The sequence below is a fragment of the Trichoplusia ni genome, chromosome 15 (genome assembly GCF_003590095.1).
Source record: "Trichoplusia ni isolate ovarian cell line Hi5 chromosome 15, tn1, whole genome shotgun sequence".
In the NCBI taxonomy this organism is placed as follows: domain Eukaryota; kingdom Metazoa; phylum Arthropoda; class Insecta; order Lepidoptera; family Noctuidae; genus Trichoplusia; species Trichoplusia ni.
In genome coordinates this window covers 8774760-8786896 of record NC_039492.1, presented here as the reverse complement: position 1 = coordinate 8786896, position 12137 = coordinate 8774760, and the positions used below count along the sequence as shown (strand labels likewise).

General features: G+C 38.5%; 4 protein-coding genes across 6 annotated transcripts in view; 2 read left to right on the top strand and 2 right to left on the bottom strand.

Annotated features, from left to right (window-relative positions):
* Positions 1-712: 712 nt before the first annotated feature.
* LOC113501256 lies at positions 713-1693 on the top strand. Of its 2 annotated transcripts, none has more exons than XM_026882338.1 (2): positions 713-859; positions 997-1693. In XM_026882338.1, the coding sequence occupies exon 2, from the start codon at positions 1005-1007 to the stop codon at positions 1626-1628; it is 624 nt and encodes a 207-aa protein (XP_026738139.1). In that variant the 5' UTR covers positions 713-859; positions 997-1004; the 3' UTR covers positions 1629-1693. The 2 variants fall into 2 exon arrangements, with proteins under 2 accessions (XP_026738139.1, XP_026738140.1); XM_026882339.1 differs by having other exon boundaries at positions 729-906.
* Positions 1694-2049: 356 nt separating this feature from the next.
* Positions 2050-3963, bottom strand: LOC113501257 (N-alpha-acetyltransferase 10). 2 transcript variants are annotated; one of them, XM_026882341.1, is made up of 5 exons: positions 3868-3963; positions 3259-3400; positions 2959-3126; positions 2583-2731; positions 2050-2315 (listed from the first exon to the last, which is right to left on the bottom strand). In XM_026882341.1, exons 3-5 carry the CDS (start codon positions 3116-3118, stop codon positions 2088-2090), a joined length of 537 nt encoding a protein of 178 aa, XP_026738142.1. In that variant the 5' UTR covers positions 3119-3126; positions 3259-3400; positions 3868-3963; the 3' UTR covers positions 2050-2087. The 2 variants fall into 2 exon arrangements, with proteins under 2 accessions (XP_026738142.1, XP_026738141.1); XM_026882340.1 differs by lacking the exon at positions 3868-3963 and adding an exon at positions 3649-3773.
* Positions 3964-4062: 99 nt separating this feature from the next.
* Positions 4063-8271, top strand: LOC113501445. Its single transcript, XM_026882579.1, has 9 exons — positions 4063-4254; positions 4518-4879; positions 5072-5152; positions 5522-5543; positions 6049-6184; positions 6331-6489; positions 6717-6873; positions 7157-7236; positions 7368-8271. The coding sequence occupies exons 1-9, from the start codon at positions 4196-4198 to the stop codon at positions 7572-7574; spliced, it is 1263 nt and encodes a 420-aa protein (XP_026738380.1). The 5' UTR covers positions 4063-4195; the 3' UTR covers positions 7575-8271.
* A 1514-nt stretch (positions 8272-9785) lies between these two features.
* LOC113501410 (breast cancer anti-estrogen resistance protein 1) overlaps positions 9786-12137 on the bottom strand; it is a gene marked incomplete in the record, with an annotated part of 57183 nt that continues 54831 nt past the window's right edge. Inside the window, 6 exon segments of the mRNA XM_026882541.1 lie at positions 9786-10119; positions 10232-10455; positions 10562-10736; positions 10850-11090; positions 11525-11711; positions 11900-12137. Of these exon segments, the coding sequence (XP_026738342.1) occupies positions 9786-10119; positions 10232-10455; positions 10562-10736; positions 10850-11090; positions 11525-11711; positions 11900-12137 (1399 nt within the window).

Here is a 12137-nt window from a genome sequence, read left to right as displayed (position 1 = left end):
TTCGTTTGCTATGGTTTGCCTTATCAATGGAACTTAAACTAGCAAGGCTTCTTTTCAAAAATTTTTCATTAAAATAATTTGTGTTATAATAATAATAACTGCTCAATCGTGACGGTATCATAGGAGGCCCATCTAGTGAGTGGCGAATCACCGCCTGCCAATTTGTTTGCATCACCATGTGTAAAAAGACAGGTGCCATAGTTCTCCGAATAATCTAAGGAACTGGTCCACTTAACATGTCTCATTATATAAAAGTCTAATTATTTTTACAAATATATTGCAATAGTTTAGCATCTACTTTGGATTCTTCATGTCCGTTCTCCTATAGAGCGTAGGTGAATGATAACTAGTAGATGCTCCATCACATTATAGATTAAATTTCTCAAGAAGGACTCTGCACGTTGGACCTGTGTCCCCATGCACGCCTTTAAAAAGGACCGGGTCTCTTCTCATGAAGTTAACCCGTGAATGAAAAGAGATACAAATAATAAAATGTTTATATTCTCATCATGACACAGTGTTATATAATGTTATAATTAAATTGAATTACTAAATACGCTACTTGCTCTGCAGTACGGTACAAGTCAACTAGGAACAAACGAAAATTAAAATGTAGCCCAATGATTTCTAAAACTAAAAACTGATATAAACAAAACGCATACATTCTACAGAAAAAATAGAAAAATCGAGCCGTCACGATTGACATGTGTCAAATGTCTCATAAACAGTGTCGCATTGTTTTATTAATTCACTGAATACAGAAATACTAGAAATAGTATGCTTACAGGGGTTTAAATTACTTTGTATTGAAATATCTGAACAGCTACAGAAAAATAAACTGACCGCAGAAAGAACATAGGTTTTTACTTTATAATAATTAATGTATTACGTCCAGATCATTTCAATGTTTGTGTTTTCTTTACAATTCACATTTTAGTTACTGAAATACGTTATAGATCGTAAGAAATATGAAATAAATAATGTATTTGTTTGCAGACATCACAATGTCGTCATTTCAAGAGCGGCAAAAAAGTCTGTTCAATCAGTTGAAAGTGGCAGAGGAAGAAATTGGTTATTCAAAAACCAACAAGGCTACACCCCAAGACTACGGCACAATCGACAAATACACATACAAGAAACTGAAACATGAAATGAAACAGTTTAGAGGCAGGGAGAGCATTTACAAAAGACCTGAAGCGAACATCCGAGAATGCTTAAGAGCGAAAACGATTCCAGATCACATAAAGAACCCACAAAAGTACAAATATTATTCCCTGGCAGATGTCACACCTGAACAGATGTCAGACTCTACAAATACAGCTACAGCATTAGCACTCATACGTGAAATGGAAGAAAAAGAGGCAGCTGCTTCAAAAATGGAACATGATGCAGATGATACAGATGTTTTCAAAAAGCCAACCTTCCACATTTCTTCTGCTCTAAGAAAAACACCAAAGGCAGAGGAAAAAGCCGTATTTAAGAGCAGTAAACTCATTATGCCTGAGTATGTTGTTGGAGTGTCAAAGACAAAAGAAAAGAAGGTCAAACGGGATAAGACTGAAAAGCCTGAAGGTTCTGAAAAGAAGTCGCAATTAAAACTTGATCACCTTTTTGAGGAGGAGGACTAATTTATATATTTTTACTTAATTAGGATGTAATGTACATTAATATAAATTAAATGTTTCTACATTGGTTTACTGTTTGATTTAGATGTATAATTCTTATTGGTTTTTACTCAACATTGAGTAATAGATTTCTGGGTGAACCATGAAAGTAATTGAAGGTTGAAAGAATCATTCAATCTCAAGCGTATGTAACAGTACATTATCATTGTTTTTGCTTATTACTAATTCCTTTGAAGCTTTTTGTTGTGATTAAGAGCATTTGCAAAGGCCATTATTAAAAGAAAAGTTAAACTTTCTGTGCATAATTCTGATTGTCTCAAGGTTAATATTAGTATTATAATACAACCAATACCTTAGTACCCATCCATCTGCTCTTGATAACAAGGAATAAGGATTCAGTTACAAGAAAGAATAAAACAAATAATTATAAATTATGGTTAAATGCTTTATTTACAATGTCAATCAGCACTGTGATATGACTGCAGATTCAGATTTGATTTCCAAGTTCTCCGTTTGGGGCTCAGGTTTGGTCTCCGCAAAGGCACTTAGGTCCCGCATCATAGAGTATGCGTCTTCACCATCAGCATAGTACTTCGGTTCAATTTCCAGTATCTTAAATCCAAGACTGTTGGTGTATAAGTTCAGTGCTGCTCTGTTACTTTTTCTTACATGTAGAGATACATACTTAGCCTGAAATAACAATATTAATTAGAATAGAAATGACACCAAAATAATTTTATTCTACAATTTAGTCTGATGGGTATTTTTCTCATTGAAAATTAGTTTTTCTTTAATTTCATAGGGAGTTACTTTTTGGAGCCTTACCAACAATGTCTTAAGAATGTGGATCTATCAAAACAGATTCAGTGAACTAGGCAATCCCAGTAGAATTAGATTATACTACCCAGTATTATTGCCTAACAAGAATAGTATTTAGTATAAACTCTTCTGTAATACCTGAAAACATTCAACCATAGCTAGTGAGGCTTGGTTCATGAGTTTCTGTGCAAGACCGAGGCGACGGTGAGATCGCTTTACAGCCAGAGAAGTGATGTGTCCATGGCGGTTGTCCTCGCCATCTTCTTCCATTTTAGCTAGTACATAACCTGTGGAAAGAAACATTCAATGCAACTACTTAACGAATTAAGCAGAAAAATCTCTAAAAATTAGCAGACTGTTTCATTTCAAATTTAGAACATAATGAAAAACAATTGCCTCTAAAACCAATCAATGAATAGTTTGACCAATTATTTATTTTAACTTTTTTTACATTACACTCTGTAGTAGGCCTTATCAGAACTTGTCTTATATTTTTAGTTTCTTGCCAACTCACCCACAATATGTCCCTTTTCATCTTCAGCCACATAACTGAGCTGAGGCCAAGATAGTCCATGATAGAAGTAGTATTTCATCTGGTAGTTTTCTGGCAAGCACAGCAGATTGCAGTGCTGCATGTTCATTAGATCACTAGGCCGAGCACACCGGATATTCATTTTGTGTTCTGTAATAAGCAATGACGTCTTGTCACTCATACAATTGAAAGAAATTGTATTTCACATTCAAAGAACAGTTAAATAACGAAAGAATTTGATTGTTTTGATATTGAACAAAGGAACAATAACAAACAACTTACTTTTCGAGTTACTCCCTACGAATTTTCCTTGTCTTGTTAGGCTGCCTGACTTCAGATGCCGGAGGGCTATCTGACATACCACCCAGCAGCTCACGCACAAATCGGAACTTCGACAAACAACACTTCCACACAATATACCAACCTGAAACAAAGAAACCAATCATTATTTACATTGTCCCTTTTAAACACCCTTCTTCATAATTGTAATTGTGTTATTAAAGTTAGTACTTATTTAAATGACAAGCATATTGGGCTACTTACAAAATAACACAAAGACAAAAACTAAAATTACGCTACATATGAAGGTTATAATAGCTAATATCGCTTCCTTCATATCTCACTAAGCATAGGTTAATAATAATGAACACGAGGTTAATGCATCCACTTTACCAGAACAACCACTATCTCTACGTAAATTATCAGTCGTAAGGAGCGTGTCAGATTTTTAATGTGAGCTATGTTATTGCTTTAGATTTTTACAGCGCCATTTTGGTTCAAGATGCGTATTAAATTATATCAATGCATAAAATCTTAATTGCTACCACGTTTGACGGTCCTAAACAATGTACTATTACAACATATAGGTGAAAAATATTAAAATTTACATACTTCTTTTCTTGTTTTTCTTCAAATTAAAGATAATTCACTTTATTCCCTAATTCATAACCTCAAATTATGACATGTACCAATTCGTCCTGAAATTATCAGGTATGTTTCAGGACGAATTTGGAATTTCGGGTCAAAAGGCGATAAGTTCGATAACTGAGACCTGAGAAAAAAAAATCGTACGTCAATGACAGACATTCCGTACTGTCAATTTGCCAAAACAAAAACAGATAGGTAGCTCTTACTTTTGCAAAGAATTATGTTAGTTTTCGATTTTAAATCAATCATATTTCTATAATAAACATTATCCTGATTAAGAGTATTTTCAAACATGTCGCAAGAAATGGAGGATGATAGTCTGGAAGAAAAGCCTTCAGCTTCTGTTTTCTCGTAAGTATAAAAAATGGGGGTAAACTTTTGGTCATGGCATGTTTTTTGTATGAAAAGTACAATTTTCTGATAAAAATATTGTTAAATAATGTAAAGAATTTGTAATACTAATAGTTGGAATAAAACAACATTCAATTGGATAACTGTAAACCTGCTTAGTTGGTTAGGCGGTAGGTACTCGTAACGGAATTTCGATTTCAAATAGGATTTTATTACGACTAAAGATCAGAATTGAATACATCCATTTTTGTGTTAATTTGCAGCCGATTCAGAAGTCCCACATTTAGCAAAGAGGAAGTAAAAGCATTAATGAAAATAGTTGAAAAATACAAAAGCATAGTGTTCAACAAAGCCACTAATGCCGCAGCTACTCGCTCCAAGGAGGTGGCATGGCTGAAAATAGCTAAATTATACAATAAATTGGGTTTCAAGAATGTGAGAAGTGCAGACACTTTAAAAACTAAGTGGGATAACTTGAAGAAGAGAAGCAAGCATTTGTCAAGGAATGTAATGGATGCTCATAACAGTGAGTTTGATGAGGTGACCACACAGTTTGTGACCATGATGTATGAGGCAGAGAATAATGCTGGGGCGCTTGAGCCAGCAGAGTCAGACGGTGAAATTGGTATGCCCACATTTTATTAAATTAACATTTGTAATTTCTATCATTCTTGTACAATTTTGGCAGGGGTTTTATGACAGTGAAGCTTATTTTTATTTAGATTTACTGTCGTAAACAGGCTACCATAAAAGACATTGGCTAAAATATTTAGTTGTTAATTGAGTTGTAAATAGTTTTAAAGTATTCGTTTTACAGAATTTAAAATCCACAAACAACCTATAGATCAAGTGATCTTCAATGGAAATGAAGACAACAATTCAGATGTATCTTCTGTTGGTAAGTATATCTGTTTGATTTCTAAGTATGCAATTTAAACTTCTGTGAAAACAAATGTTTAATCAGGACCATGAATATACTGGCCCATGGGAAATTCAATGTCTGAGGTCTACCTCAAACATTGTATTTTACAAAAGTAAAAACATTAAAGCATCTGAACTGGATGCCTCAAGCACCGTTTGCTGGATTGGCACCCAATTATTATGACTACTATTGATTTAGCTATTTATAAAGCTAATTAATATTTCATCTGCTACAAAATAATTATGCCCTAGTTATGTTGCTATGCAAAACCAACACATCTGAGAACATTACCAGCCTGTAATCCTATAACAAAATCATTAAATATTTCCTATTTTCCTTTTACAGATGGCGATGAGATAAAAAATAGGTAAATATGAATATTTAAATAGTAAAATTAACTGCTTTGTCCTCATATGCCTCACAAGCCGCTATAAACAGGTATGACCCTTAGGGTGGGTATAAACAACAGCATATTTCTGAGGATATACATTCGACATGTAAAGTGCGAATTCTCGGCATAATGCTCCGAGCGAGTGGCCATACACCTGTAATATCTAATATATAAAATCGTCGCATGATGGTGTACGAAATTAAACGTCTCCGAAACGGCTCGCCCAATTCTCATGAAATTTTGTCTGTATATTGGGTAGGTCTGGGAATACGACATGTATTTTTCATGACCTTTTTTTTTCTTCTCAAGGACTAATTTGTATGGCAAAGCAACATTTGGTGGGAGAGCCAGTTTCTTTATTCTATTATTGTTAAAATAACTCGCAGCGCAACACCCGTACGCGCACAAGTGTACCTACATATTCTTCTTAACTTTTTAATCTAGCTTATGAAGATTAACTGGTGGCCTTTTTTTGCTTTAGGATGAACCGCTCAAGTAACTTTAGTCCAGAAGAATGCAATCTTCTGCTACAGTGTGTCAGACCAGAGAAGAATATTGTGTTGTCACAAAACACAACATCTCGTTTTATTAAATTGAAAAATCGAGCCTGGATGCGGGTAATTATATGTTATTGAAAATTAAATGTATTTGTTACGTACTTGTACATTAAAGGAAACGATATCTCAAAATATTAAGTGTTCTGTAAAAAAACGGTTTTTTAGTTAGAAATTATATAAAAACTTAATTTATTTCGTATTTTCAGATAACAAACTCATACAACCAATTAAGCCCTGAAAAGCGTACAGCGAAAGTGCTAAAAACAAAGTTTATGAACATGAAAAAGAGAGCAAAACGAAATGATTCAAAAATGGATTTCAAGGAATTGAGCAATGAAGACCACAGCATTGAAAACTCTAGAACGGTGAGCTCTATTTATCCATTAACATTTCGATATTTTAAATGTTTGTTGACTTGTGTATTTGGTACAAATAATATTGGCGTGGTGTCTCTTACCACTCGGCTACCTAAAGGGCAAAACGACACCCTATTATTGAGGTTCCGTTGTCTGTCTGTTCGTCCGTTACCATGCTGTATCTCATGAACTGTGATATCGAGATAGTTGATATATTCAAATGCTCTTTATTGCAGGAAATAAAAGTAGAGCCATTATTCGAGTACAGAAGCAGTTTGGATGCGGACATCGATGATGGTGACGACCGATTAGACCACGACGATAAGTCTAACGGTGACGTTAATGTCACACTAGATCCTTTGAGTACTGTCCTTAATACTAACTCAGGTTTAAGTAAGTATAATTCATTTTTAGACTAACTTTCGTGACGCAAATTAAATATTTACGAAAAGGCAGTCCCTCATATTCATCGGGATCGCCGAACTCGTTTAGGACCCAATCGGAGTCCTAGGAAATGAGTTGACGCGGCGAGTCAAACTGTTTTTTATTATATAATTAAACCTTAATTGAATGTAGATGTGGTCAAAACTCATAACCACGGCCACGTAATGTATTTTTTAAGTAACATCATTTAGTGAGCAAAATCGAATTAACCATGATTTCCTTTTACTTACAGGTTCAATAAGTCATTCAGAAAATAAAGAAGTTGTTAAATTAAAAATAGAATTACTAAATCATAAAATGGAGACTGCCAAGGTAAGTTTCTAAGTAATTGTCATAAAATTATATCTTCTTAGTTGTAAAAACAGGAAAAAATGGCAGGTCTTGATAACTATTATTCGGTCTATTACCTTAAATAAATACCTAACCAAATCTCAAAATTCCAGTTAAAAAGACAACGCCTAGAAAACTTAATGCAAGCAGAGGCGGCTGATAGAGAATCATTAGCAATCGAGAGATCATTACGACTCCGAGCAGCGAGACTGGAAGCGATAGCAGCCGAGATGAAGCTTCCCCCCTCGCACCCCGCCCTAGCCTACACTGCAGACGAAGCGAGGGCACAACACTACATACACCAGTATCACGGCACATGAAGAAGGTTAAGGTAAATTGTAGATGGCAGCACTAGCGTGTGAGGTTTTATTCGTGATGTATATCTCGACTGGTAAACTGAAAATTTCTTTTTTTTTTTCTAATTTGTTATGATGCAATCTCTAAGAAGAGGGCTAGTCAATGTTAAAACTCACTGAGAGATAATCTTTTGGAATAATATTACTTTTCGACAAGTGACGGGAAGTAGTCTCTTAATATATTTGAGTGATATGTTATTTATTGCTTGTTGAAATGAAACTGCTCTTAACAGGCCCAGAATTTGGTCCTCTTTTTGTAAAACCTGATTATTTCAGTAGATAAATCATTATATCCATAGATGAGATGATGGGGTAATTTACATAGAAAGCACAGCGACCGGCGGCCTCTTTATATTACAAATATTTTTTTGAAAGCAAAGTTGAGGCAGCGGCGCCGCTTTCAGACACTGCTCTTTCAGAGATCGAAGTAATAATAATTCTGCAATGATTTTATCAATATTTTGTTTATTTTTTGTTGTGCAAAATCGCAATACCAGTTGTAATTCTAAAATCTTTGTTGCCATTTAAGAATATGTTATCAGAATGCTACAATTATTATTTATGTACTTATTATTATTCATAAGTAAGAGTTTATAAACCTTTTGAAAAGAGTTCAATAAAAAAAACTTGGAACAAGTAATTATAATAGTTATTTAATGAATTAATTTCTTTTATTTATCTTCATATTTATTTTTAGAGAAAAATATTTTATGTGTACAACATGTATACTTGAAAAATAATGATGTCTAATTTAAAGAAGGCTAAATATATGCCTAAAAAGAGGAAAGAACAGAAAGGTAGTTTCTTATACTTGAAACAGTGCTCGGATTAATAAAAATATATTTGATTTTACAATAATAAGGTACCTACATGAATATGAAGATTAAAAGGATTAGGAATACTAAAATAAGAGACAAACATTTTAGATACGAAAATTTTGTATATTTTACTTGATTGCGTTTTACAGGATGATTAAATTATAATTCAATATTAAAATTATTAATATGCATTTGTACAATTTCATCTATACCTAACTAAACTACAACGTCTAAAATATATTACACATCGCTAATATACAACATGCTTTTTACATTGATATCATAACCTACGTCTATCTACTAGTGTCGTTAATAACAAAATGTAGGTACGTAGATACAGTAACGCTATTGCGGTAAGTAATGACAAGCCACAACAGGCGTACGAGGTGAGCGTTAACATAATTTTGTATAATTGAGCATATTGCTTTGCTGAGTCAGTCACGATGATACAGATGTCGCACGCATCGCACGTACCAACGAATCGATCCCCTTCATCACTTGAGCCATTTCCAAGGAACATTCAAACAATACATTTTCGTAGTAAAAGAATATTGTCACGGTTAAATTCATTGACGTATAACATGTCTTTTTACGGCTACTATCATCGAAGTTCGATCACACGTGACCTAGGCCAGACAGCCTACTCCTATGGTCCAATTAATTGTCTCAACAGAGCTTTTAGGCAAGACATTAAATAGCACATTAATTTCTATTAAAATTTCTCTGTCAAGATAAGAGCTGTCTAAAACTTGAAACACGTTTGGCCGACACAGCTGTGCTAGCTAATAAGCGATGACACATCGCGACAGCATACTTAGCACAGGCTTAAACATAGGTATGAACACATGATTATTATTAACTTGCATTTATGTGCACCGTTTTCATACTGACCCTAATTTATTGTTGACAAACATCACCTGGTAAATGAAACCGTTTGGTATATCTTGACAGAACATGAAATTTCACTAACATATACTTTCTATACTGTTGCAATATTGTATAAAACTGGACGGACAACTCAACTCACTACGGCAAAATGAGCATCCAGCAACATTAATCTCGCCCTGCTAGTTCGCGGCGAAACGCTTCACAAACAAAAAGTCCTAGTAGCAGCCTTCGATTTATCGTAAAAGTATAAATACTAACATTTAAATAGAAACTCTGCGTCTTGCTCGTCATTAACCGGCAGTCTACGTCGACGGGCGTCGGGCCCGTGTCGGCTTCTTTGGTAATGCTACACTCGGAGGGGTGCCACACGGCCGCTGGGCCCGAGCTCGGGGCGAAGCGGACGAGGCCTAGCGCATCTAGGACCCGCGCGGGCGGGCCGGGAACAGAACCAGGGGCGGCGGCCGGCCCACTATATCTGCAGCGCCGCCAGGCCGGGCAGCGCGGCGGCGGGCGCGGCCAGCGGCGTGAGCGGCGTGGCGGGCGCGGAGGGCGGCACGGGCGTTGCGGGCGAGAGCGGCGCGTCGGCGGGCGGCGGCGGGTCGGCCGCGCGCACCAGCACGCGCCGCAGCTCGCCCGCGCGCGCCGCCAGCGCCCGCGCCGCCGCGCCCATCTCGCTCACGGCGTGGGCGCACGGGAACTGCTGCGCCGCCGCCTTTGTCTTCGCCACGGTCGCCGCCAGCGCGTCGGACAGCGCGTCCGAACATCTAAGCGCTTGGGTTTTTAAACCTGCGTGTCGGGCGCTCCTGATAAACAAAACAATGAATCTTGAGTAAAATTGATTCACTAGCGAAGTAATGCTCTGTATCTCACTGTCTTAAAAAGTATGTGGTAAATTATGAGGCAGCATGTATTTACCTATGTACTGTGTCGCCGACATGCACGATCCGGTGCGCGCTGAGCACGACGAACTTGCCGTGCGCTAGGAACACGTCGGGCGGCTGGCCCATCTCGATGGTGCGCAGGAAGGCTTCCACGGCCGTGGCGAGGTGAGCGCCGTACGTGGCGGCCTGAGCGGCGTAGAACGCGGCCAGTTGCCGGTCGTCTGCCGGCAAGCGAGTTGCTGCGGCTACTGCACTCACCTAAACACGAACAAGAACATTACACTCTACTGTTTTCTATGGAAATCCTTTAGTTACGTATATTGTTTATACAAATAATAAAAAGAAGAATTTTGTAGATCCTCACCTCGCCAGCATGGTCCGCGTCTCTAACGAGCGCGTCAAAGGAAGCCCTAAGTTTGTCGGGTAACGCAGCTCTAATCTCTGCGTTGCGACGCCCGACTGCAGTGCGAGACTCGAGTCTCACGTAGTCATACTCCTCCGTCCATTCGTGTTCCGGAACTGGAACGGCTGGTGATCGCCTGAAAATAAATAAGGAAAAGAATTATTTAAAAGTCCAAAAAGAAAATAAGCTTGTTTTTAAAGCAAATATCTGTTTAATTTTTTTGGATGTAAAACGCTTTTATCCACTCACCTAAACAACAGCGATGCATTCCCATTAATAAAGGAGGCAGCTCTCCGCACATCCTCGGTAAGGGACCTAGCACACGACACGAGCTGGTCCAGCGCGTCTTCCGTGCCGTCTGTAGGCTCCCTATCCCGTTCCAGTCGCTCGGGAGCCCAGTCACCCGCGTCCAGGGCGCTCGTCGCCTCGTGTGTAATACGCTCAGCGTCCTTCAACGCCTTCACTAAAGGACGTAGCTTTACCGCGATACCTGGGAATATCCAAAATTTGATGTAAAATTGATGTTCCTCAAAAGGTTAGATACTGAAATAAAAGTTTCCAGAAATTGCCACTGCCATTGTCCTTAAGAACAAAGTTACGGCGCTTGACCTTATGATGATTCAGCATCGTATTTTGACTTCAGTAGGTACTTAAATCACCGTTACATACTTGGCTACCTACTAAAAGTAGGTGTTACTCATCGTTGTTTGGTCATTGACGAATTTGTCATCATATTTACTGGCTATGTAGAAAAACAATTCTCAAGTGTTCGAGGTTAAAGGTAAATTGGGATTATATTCTTTGACTGTAGATGAACAGAGAATAAATAAAGAAAATTGGCAAAGAGCCAAAAAATAAGTTTTTATAAGGGTGTAAGTATACTATCAGAAGATTAACAGATCTGTAGGGAATCGCATGTGTTACCTTTATCTTGTGCATCGTGTGCGTTGGCGAGAGTGGCGTCAGCGAAGACGGCGAGGTCGTGCAAAGCGGCCCGCAGGCGCGCGCCCGCCACGCGCACGTCCAGCACGCGGGCCCGCAGCGCGCCGCGCCGCCGCCAGCCCGGCGACACGTACGACAGCAGCCGCGACACTGCCGCCGATGCTTCTTCCTAAATACAACAATTGCTTATGAAGAAGGTTCGAAATGCCACCTTGAAGAAAGTTAGGTAAATGAGGTATCTAGTCGCCACCTTCAAAAAAGAACTATTGCACTCACTCTCTTCTATAACTGCAACAGTCTTTTAAGAGGTGGTAGTGGTCACCTAGGATCTGTTCTTAGTCAAAACTGAACACCAACCTGTAATCTATCAAGTGCCTCAAGAGCCGCATCACAAGGCAGGGGCAGCGCGCGAGACCGGGGCACGTCGTAAGTGCTGGAGGCGGAGGCAGCCGAGTGGACCGAGCTGCCGGAGATTGCTGAAGCGCTGGAGGTGGCCGAGGCCAAGGACCCGGTCCCGCTGCAGGCCGAGTCTGCGCTGGCTGGCCTGGGGGCGCGGGGCGCGTCGTACCAGTCCACCAGAGGCCGCGGACAGTCG

What these genes read in the sequence shown, in the direction of transcription:
- LOC113501256 (XM_026882338.1), top strand. Translation starts at nt 1,005, where the DNA reads ATGTCGTCATTTCAAGAGCGGCAAAAAAGTCTGTTCAATCAGTTGAAA.
- LOC113501257 (XM_026882341.1), bottom strand. Translation starts at nt 3,118, where the DNA reads ATGAATATCCGGTGTGCTCGGCCTAGTGATCTAATGAACATGCAGCAC. An exon ending in TGAAAAGGGACATATTGTGG is followed by an intron (nt 2,732 to 2,958) that starts GTGAGTTGGCAA and finishes TTCTTTCCACAG; the next exon opens with GTTATGTACTAGCTAAAATG. An exon ending in CTATGGTTGAATGTTTTCAG is followed by an intron (nt 2,316 to 2,582) that starts GTATTACAGAAG and finishes TTGTTATTTCAG; the next exon opens with GCTAAGTATGTATCTCTACA.
- LOC113501445 (XM_026882579.1), top strand. Translation starts at nt 4,196, where the DNA reads ATGTCGCAAGAAATGGAGGATGATAGTCTGGAAGAAAAGCCTTCAGCT. An exon ending in AAAATCGAGCCTGGATGCGG is followed by an intron (nt 6,185 to 6,330) that starts GTAATTATATGT and finishes TCGTATTTTCAG; the next exon opens with ATAACAAACTCATACAACCA. An exon ending in TAATACTAACTCAGGTTTAA is followed by an intron (nt 6,874 to 7,156) that starts GTAAGTATAATT and finishes TTTTACTTACAG; the next exon opens with GTTCAATAAGTCATTCAGAA.